Below are 9,516 nucleotides of genomic sequence, written 5' to 3'. Positions count from 1 at the left end.
AGGAAAGGAGATCTTCCTGCACATAAACAATCTTCCCCTCAGCACAGACACCCTTGCACTATGGTGCACGGGCGTCTGTGTTGGCGCTAAGCAGGTAAATGTGGCGCCAGTGCAAGGGGGAACACAGGGCTGCACCATATTTTGGAAAAATGTGGTGCAGCCCTGTGTTTCTAAAGTGGTGGAGTTCGGCGTTAAGCCGAGGAGGCTAATGCCGTGCTCCACCACTTCATAGTAAATATGCCCCTGATTCTTTACATGGAAGCAGACTGATAGTGCTAAGCCCTTGCTCCAGCATAACAGTGGCTCCTTAGCTCACATATTCACCCAGGATCTGGTGAACACCCCGCAGGCATCAGCTTACCTTGGATGCAGCACTTCCTGAGAGGTGCCTGGGTTCAGGCTTTTTATTTCCTTCTGCTTACCTGCAGGAGTAAAACTTTATCCAGCTGGGATTCCACCTCATCTGCATCTCTGCATTTTAATTGAGATCACATCCCCCAGGGCCAAGTCCATCTGCATAGCTCGGCTATTTTAGCTCGCACTCAGACACCGTTTTTTTGCTCCAGAATTTTCCATAAACCTTTACATAGGTTTTCAACATTGTCAGGGAAGGCGTCCCAAGGGGACTTCTTCTCTTTAGCAAATGGGTTACCACCAGTTTTAAAATGGCAGTAAAGTATTACTGATTTGTGACCTGAATTTTGTCACAAAACAGTAATACCCTACCAATTCGGTATTTGAAAGGGACACCAAAGCAACCCCCAGATTCATCAAGAACACATTTTGCTATTCCTTAATAGCGAAAAATATCGATTCACTATTAACCCCTTCAGTGCTGCGCGAATTTCGCTGCAGTGCTGAAGGGTTTAAAACCGTATTGGCTCATGACGGAAATGTTCCGTCATCAGCACCGGAGCACCGACGCTGATGACGGAACCGTTCCGTCAAGAGCATGCAAGGGGTTAAGGAATAGCAAAATGCTATGCATCAAGAAATCACTAAAAAAAATAGCGGTTTCCAATAATTCCTTAATTGCGACTCACAAATTGCGAGTCGCAATTAAGGAATATCTCCCCATTCATTCCTATGGGCCTAGAGGCCCATAGGAACGAATGGGAAGACAGTCTCAATTTGCTAATCGCAATTAGCGAATCACAAATTGAGATTGCGATTTCAAGGGTGCAGGGGTGTCCCAAGGACAACCTGTTGCACCCCCTGAAATTGATGTGTGCACATATGTTGCGCACACACATGCCCCTAGGGCATGTGTGTGCGCAACATGAAACTTTGAAAAATGCACTTTGCTGCAATTTTCAAAGCTTTTGCAAATTACCACAAAGATGTACTTCATGGTAATTTGCGTGCCCTAATAGCGAATTCACTATTTTTTTCACTTTCATGCATTGCATTTAAGGAATCTCAATTTGAGATTCCTTAAATGCAAAGAATCGCAATTTAGCGAATTCTTAATTAGAGATTTTTGCATTTGGGATGATGCATTCAAAATGCAAAAATACCGCTGGCAAAGGCCCCGATTCTCAGAATCTGGCCCTTTGCAAGCGGATTTAAGCTTGATGAATCTGGGCCCAAGCCCCTTCCAAATACCGAATCGGAAATGCCAATTTCAATTCGGTACCAAATTACAGAATCACATTTTGCATTTTGTAAATCAGAAAAGGCACTTTACTGTCGCAAACAGCCTAATCCTGCAAATTGGGCCTTATGTGAGCAGTGATATGCTGTGTACATATAGCTTGTTTCAAAGCCAGGAGCCCTATCTTGAACTCGTGTTCAGGGGCGGAATAGAGGGGCACACCTTATTTTAAAGAAGGCATACTGTCTTCAACACATGTACTGCCTCGTTATTCTCTGAGTTACAGCATGACCTGCTGGCAGCACAGCTCGGAAACCACAGATTATGCTCTCCTCATTTATCAGTTCAGTATCTCGATACCATTCCCCTTCTAGCAGATGGCTAAATAAACATGCAATTCAGAGCTGTGATATCAAAGATTCCTGTTCCCTAAGGATGTGTTCTGTCTGTGTTTCAGGCATCGCTTACTTTCTAAAGAAATGAGTAACAGGACCGAAAGCTCTGCTCAGAAGCCCACATCACCGATTACATGTGGGTTCCCGAATACCAAGGCTGGTCTGGAAACCACTCATGCCTCTTTAATCGACTACCAGACACTTCCTGTCCCTTCATCTCACTTTTGCAGTTTCTCCCTTCATAATATTTGTCCTGTCTTTCTCCTCCTTCGTTCCACTTTGTGGGCCAGATTCACAGAACTAACTTAAGACAAAATCCTAAACTTACTACCATTTTGGTATTCACAGAAGTTAGGACTCCTAACTTTAGGACTCCTAACTTTAGGACTCCTAAATGCCTTCTGTGAATACCAAAATGGTAGTAAGTTTAGGATTTTGTCTTAAGTTAGTTCTGTGAATCGGGCCAAGTGTGTTTTTCTCTCTATTGCCCTCGGGAAATGTTCAATGAGGAAAGACAAATGCCCATCCCCAAACATGAGTGCTGGTGGGCCCGATCAGTCACCACTGGTTCAAATTAAGCACCTGTTTCACCTACATACAGATGCCACCGCAGACACAGGTCAGCGAGTTTCCAATGTATGTCGCACAGGGGGAACAGAGTTTACAACGCAACTTTTACCTTTATCACGCAACTTTTACAACGCAAGTCGTTACAATGACTTGCGCTGGGGGGCGCTGTAGGATAGGGAATAGTTTAATTTACTATCCAAAACCTTCCCTACCATCCACGGGGACTGGAGTTGGAATAGTAAATTAAACTATTCACTATGCAGCGCCGCCCAACGCAAGTCGTTGTAACAACTTGCGTTGTTAAACCTGCGTGGTAAAGGCATGCGTTGTAAAAGCATGCGTAGTAACGACATACACCCGTCGCACAGACATGCTGAGCGAGGCTCCAGTCCTCCCACGACCCATATCCTGTGTAGAGTGTAGACATGTCAGCATTTCTTTCTGGCTGAGATCAATAAATGGAAGTGGGGCTCTCACAAAATGAGTAACTAAAAGTATGAACAATTGTCATGCAACCAAAGGGAAACCATCTAGCATATTCAGCAGTGGAGAAGTGTGGCTCAGGGGTTAGAGGTGGCAGACCCGGAAGCTGAGATCGGTCCTGGACCAGGGTTCAATTCCCCGCCTGGGCGGGTCTTGGGCTCAAAAATTCCACAGACTCGATAATTCTCGTTCCGGTGCCTACTCGACTCACGGGTTCACACTCTGCGACTCTGGGCAATAGCTTGCTTAATCTCCACTACGGCCCCTTGCGGCGGGATGCCTGGCTTTCACCTTGTGGATACCCTGCTGGGGTTATCTCACAGGGGAATACCAGGACGGGTTCCCAAGGCAAGCGCCTTGATGCCTTCGGGTGATACGTGCGCTATATAAATCGCAATACATTTACATACATTTACATACAGGTAGTGCCATTTTTTAGATGTTTTAAATAAAAAGCACAAGAGGTCTCTCCTAATCATGTTTTGCCCAGAAGTTGAATATGCTCTGTCACGTCTGTGACTACGACTAAGCAAGTTCAACCACCTTGTGAAGTGATCTGCATAGTGTCTAATTTGAAGTTATTATCTGCAAAGCAATTGTAATAGAAATGTCCACAAACTCTCCATTCATGGTATTGGTAAATGTATTACACTGTGAGATCGCACAACCACACCATATAATACACCCATATTCCTCACACAAACCATTCATTGTGCTGTGTCAGAACTTGTAAGAATCCTGGGTACTCCTCGTGACCTTGGCTAGCACGTTTGTGAAACAGTGCTTCTCAGCATTTATTACCTGCTCATTAATGATGGTGTATGGCTAATGAAACATGTTGCCCTATTTGCATATTCTGTGTCAAACTATATTGCATGAGAAGAGGAAATTCACCTTTGTCTTGGAGTTTATACTAGTTTGCATTGTTTCCACCTTGTTAGGTCCACTTGGCATGCATTAATGGAATTTTGGCATCATGCAACTCAATGACATCATGCAACACTAAACTGAACTTTGAGGCAGATGTCATTTTGCCTCCAGTAGTGGAATCTAAAAAATGCATGCACTTTATTGTTCTGTTTCTCCACCTTTTAATGATGCAAGGTGATGCTTTTTAATTCGATCTTATGAAGTGTAGACGACTACTGTTGTCTATTCCATAAAATATTAAACACTGTGGAATAAGGGTCTGATATCTATAAAGTTAGACTATTCTCTAACTACAGTTAATGGACATGTGTATTAACACGTAGCGGAAGATTGCAGAGAATGCCTCCACAATGTTCAGATGCTCCAGTACGGCTTTCATGCATTCGGTTCTGTGTGAAGATGGTTTGAAAACGATAGGGCAACTTGTGTGCATGTTGTTTGCACTTTTGTGGTGGAGACATCCACATATTGCATGAATCTTTATCACAAAATGGGAAAATGCTATATCCATCAAATTCATTTTAACAGTTCTGCAGAAACACATATTCTCAATAACCCCAGTAATCCTGGATGATAAATTGGTGTTCATATACAATATGTCCCTGCACTCCATAAGCATATAACAACGGTGCATTCAATTAAATTAAATATTTTATTTTGGTTCAATAAAGAAAGCATTAATAAAACACATCAAAATAAAAGTCAGTAAATAAACAAAAAAATATAGACCCTAAAGTGCAAGAAATACAGATAACGCTATTAAGTGTAGCCCAAGAAACAAGAATTTATTGTGTGCTATTGTGAATTCAAAAAGCATTACACAAATTATTGGCATGTGGTATGCTGATCCGGTGATATAAAGTTCCTTATGCAAGGTCTGGTTCCTATGTTCATTTAATCAGACTTTAGTCTTCGCCTCCATGGTCAACATAGGCAAACAAAGTGTGGCTCTACCATTCTTCCTCAGTTAGACAGCCAGCTTGAGGACACTTATGTGACAGAGGACATAACTCTTTCATGGAAAACATTTTCACTGTTGATAAACCTCGGTTCTAACATCTCATGAAATACTATATCACCTTGAAAACTCACTTAATACCATTCCCTGTTGGAATAATTGTCTACGAATGCAAGGAACTGCAAATCCTTTCACTGGCCCAGAGTACAGAGAAGCCCTATTTACAGTTCCTGGCTGAAGATTTACATCAATGTTTAACCTGCAGACGTAAATCCAATCTTTGGAAGGTAATATGTATGGATCCTGAGCGTGGTTTGCAAATCAATTTTCTTGTAAGGTAGGAGCAATGCACATTCACCCAAATCTCTATGAGTTGGTCCCATAAAATGACTCCCATCAATCTATAATATGACAGAACTATAACGAATTATCTCTGCAGGCTACACAAGCCACCAGCCTTCAGATATAAGAAGATTTCTTGAGAGGGATGAGTTATAAGCTGTCATCTTCCATGAGATCAGATGAATTTTCAGTCCCCTAGAGAAGTGGTTGATGTTCTTCATGTTTGATGAAGCATCCCTCAACCTCTCTACACTCATTTCTTACTGATGTCCATTTGGCTCACTTTTCCCTCTTAGGCCTTTGCCCTCTAATAAGTAGTTTCATGATACTTTGATTAATCTCTTTGGTCCTCATACCATAAATAATTGGGTTCAGAGCAGGCGGGACCAAGAGATGAAGGACATTGAGTAGTATAGGCACATCAACAGCAATTTCTTTCTCCATCTTGTTTGTGAAAATCCAAACCAGCATTACAGTGTAAAAAAATGAGATCAAAATTAGATGAGGGGTACACGTGCTGAATGCTTTTGCTCCAGCTCCTTTTGCTTGAAGATTCAGTACCACCCAAAGAATTCTAAAATAAGACAAGCAGATGATGCTAAAGTCACTTCCTAAAAGGCCAAAGCCAACAACCAACTGGTAGACTTTGTTAATGGTTATGTCATCGCAAGCAAGGCTGGTTATTGCAAGATTGCTGCAAATACAATTTTGGATAACTGTTCTTGAGCAGTATCGAAGTCTGGCTGCGAGCACCGGCAGAGGTAGAAACAAGAGTGCATTCCTTAGCAGGATAAACACAAGGGCTTTTGCAACAAACCTGCCAGTGATGATAGAAGAGTATCTCAGAGGTACGCAAATGGCTGTGTAGCGATCATAGGCCATTAACAGAAAGGTAGCTGATTCCATTCCCACAAAGCTGTTCATGATGTACATCTGAAACAAGCACCCAGATAGGCTAATATTCCTCATGTTGAAGCAGAGGATACTCAGGATCTTTGGGTTGCTGCTCATGCACAAAACTAGATCTAAAATGGCAAGGAAGGCTAGGAAATAGTACATGTGTTCATGAAGGCTATGCTCTCTCCGTATGACCACCAGGATTGAGATGTTGGCAATAACAGCAAGAAGCAGAAGAAGAATCAGAGGGATGGACAGCCAGTGCTGCCAGCTCTGGATGCTTGGAAAGCAGATCAGCACAAAGGTTGAAATCTGTATGGTGGTGTTGAGAGTAACCATACTTAAAATACCTGTACTTCAGCATCTATAGAAAGAATCTGAAAGAGAAAAAAGAAGTTAATAGATTAATTTTGTTAACCACATGCACCTTCACAGAAAACATGCCCTTATTTAATCATACCACCAGCAATGTCCACAGGCACACCCTTCAGCTGTGTGAGAATGAACTGGGTGCACAATGTAGTTTTGGGCATGTCAACAGAACATTGCCTTTGGCCACACTCTGCGGCTATTCCCAGTGCCTGCCATGATCCTCAAACAGCAGGTATTGCCTTATTGCAGTCAGTTTCCTGCATCCAGTACACTCCCCCAATATTGGCTGGGCCAAATGGATCCTGAAACAGGAGAATGGCCCTTTGCCATGCTTTCTGCCCAGTCTCCCATCTAGACATTCTATTGGGCATGGTCATTGGCATTGTTTGACCTTACCTTGTGAATCACCATAACCATTATTGACTGTCAACTCCTCTGCATTCCCATAATCTTGTAGGACCCCTAATAAAAACCTTCCTCTTGGAGACTCTGTATTCAGCTTTTAATATCATACTTCACTGCACCAATATTGATTTAGAAAGGTCTTATAGATTTTTTCTGTAAGTTGCAAAGTTGTAAGCACGTGTCTTTTCAACGGATTATTGCAATATCAGTATGCACTAGTGCCAATTTTTCACCCATATGGGGATTGGCCTAGTCTTCTATGTGGGTAGGATGCAATAGTTGATGGTTCCATCCATGGCAGAGGAACATGTCTGCTGGCTCCACCGCAATCCCTGGATTATCATGGACATCAAAGAATAGGAGATTTTATCTCACCCTTGTTGTTGCCATACCAGAGTGCATTGCTGCTTTTCTGATTTTTGAATCGGGCATGCGAGCCTAGTGCCCTGATTTACTAACACCCTTCAATGGGTTTGTATTGCTATTGTAGCACAAACTCGCTGCAAGGTGTTGTGGTGATAATCATGATTTGCATGAAAGTTGGCTAAAATAACACAAAGTATTTTGTTATACAAGTGAAAAAAATAGGACTCTTAGTTGAAGTCAAACAGGTTAAGCACTCCTCCTGGGCTGTTAGGAAATGAGGTATTGATGCTGGACTAGTAACCTTTGGGCGGAGGCCTTGTATTGAAAGAGGCAGAGAGTAATGATTGGGTGGATTCCACACTCCAAATGTACTTGATTTATGTAGATTGAATCCAAATCTGGTTCAATTTTGAAGTTTATTTAAGTTTCTGTTTATTTTTTAGACTTATTTTCTAGTTCAATAAACATAATTTGGAAACTCTTTGAATTTGATTTGAATTCAATCTTTTCATATTTCCACCGCATTTACTGTGTAGCTGCCATTCTATCAGTAGTCTTATTCAAGATTCCACTCACTGTAAATCAAAGGGTCAAAGACCTCATGAAACAGCATTGGAAATACAACCATCATACCCTTATATATAAACATATTTCCCTTTAGACACAGAGGCCTGCAATAGGAGTGGCTTTGTGTTTAATAGATACCAGACCCACCAAATCTGACTCTGCTGGGCTGCAATGTATTGGGTCTGATACATTTTTCAAATAAAGAGTTTCTCCCATAAAAAGGATTTAACATTCACATTTTGTTTTTTAAGTATTAGATATTTTCACCCAATACATTTTGGCTGGTTTGACCTTTAAAAGTTATTGGTGGTAAACAGTCGGAGTGCCGAGTTAGTAGCAATGTGTGTGGTAATTTTTACATGTTGGACAGGTAATTAATTCCGTTAAATTATCGGAGAATGGTTTTTAATGTTTTGTAAAACACATCTCGTGGTGATCACAAATTCAGATGTCAACAAAGATCGCTTCCTGCAGTCATATCTACCTGGATTCCTCTAAAGAAGTGTGGACAGTATAGCAAGGGGCAGGGACATTGGGCATTGGACCTCGCCAACAGCAACACAATGGTCTGGTGCCCTGAAGTTTGGGGTATGAAGATGGGGTGCAGTGCATAGCCCACTGTTCATGGCCAGGAACACTGCCCAAGGGTTCTGGACCAGAAGGTATTAGTGATATATCCAAAGCCAGCTGTATGCATTCGAAGGCTGAGCACTGCTATTTTTGGTGGCAGCAGGAGTGGATGTGCCAAACACTGCAATCAAACCCCATTTAGCAAGGTCAGATTTGGGGGCCAGTGGAGTCTGGAAACGTGGGAGGGGAAAGGGGTGCTTCAGGGTGTCAACAAACAAAACACATTTTAGTATGAGTTTTGGGCAATATATAAAGCAGGGGTCTCCACATTTTGTGCAGTAACTTATGTTCAGCGAAAATCATCCAAAGCTACTAATATAATTAGTGGTGTAAGAGTGACCATGTCAGACACAATTACATTAGTGACCACCCCATGACATCCACGATTGTCAGTAGGATCACCTTAGTGCACCAGGAAGGGTTGCTACCTGTAAGGAAAAAGGGCTTTTTCAATTTGAAATGTCCCTATGTGGAAAATGCATCCCAGCAATAGCTGCAATGCCCCTGGCACCAAAGCAATCCTATGAGTAATGCGTTTCCCTAATGCCACATGATTTATCACTCATAGATCAGCTTTATATATATATTCAGCAAATTTAGCAATATTTCCCCAGAAATCGGTTTCTGTAAAGAGTTGTCAGAATACACAGATTTTCAAATCATACCTTTAATTTTTGGTTTAGGTATATAAATGAAACCATGCAAAAGCTTCCAATTAAACACCCTGGGCTGCACACAGGAGAACTACTTAGAGGTAGCTGGGTAGGTACCAGTAGCCGCGTTGGAGAAGACAGACTAAAGAGACATTTTGCTAGAAGATAATATTTGTGAGACTATTAGAAATCCAGAGGATATACATACTGATGACAAAATGGTCCCAAATGTCATTCAGGATTTTCACTATCCAGTCTACTTTGCAGCTGAGCTTCAGTGGTCTCATCTAACTATCTCAAATTTAGCTATGGGAATTAATCAGACTATTGAGGCCATAAAAAAGGACGGTGTGA

The 9,516-nt window shown here is 41.8% G+C and overlaps 1 protein-coding gene across 1 annotated transcript; it reads right to left on the bottom strand.

Moving 5' to 3' along the window:
• Positions 1–5,551: 5,551 nt before the first annotated feature.
• LOC144774068 (olfactory receptor 56A4-like) lies at positions 5,552–6,702 on the bottom strand. Its single transcript, XM_078659097.1, has 2 exons — positions 6,630–6,702; positions 5,552–6,519 (listed from the first exon to the last, which is right to left on the bottom strand). Exons 1-2 carry the CDS (start codon positions 6,700–6,702, stop codon positions 5,552–5,554), a joined length of 1,041 nt encoding a protein of 346 aa, XP_078515223.1.
• Between the last annotated feature and the right edge of the window lie 2,814 nt (positions 6,703–9,516).

This window comes from Lissotriton helveticus, chromosome 8, assembly GCF_964261635.1.
Source record: "Lissotriton helveticus chromosome 8, aLisHel1.1, whole genome shotgun sequence".
Lineage (NCBI taxonomy): Eukaryota > Metazoa > Chordata > Amphibia > Caudata > Salamandridae > Lissotriton > Lissotriton helveticus.
This window is presented reverse-complemented; position numbering and strand designations above follow the sequence as displayed.

Excerpts from the sequence above, each read along its gene's own strand:
- LOC144774068 (XM_078659097.1), bottom strand. The coding sequence starts at position 6,702 with ATGCCCAAAACTACATTGTGCACCCAGTTCATTCTCACACAGCTGAAG. Across the intron at positions 6,520-6,629 it reads GCCTGTGGACATTGCTGGTG|GTATTTTAAGTATGGTTACT; the intron begins GTATGATTAAAT and ends GCTGAAGTACAG.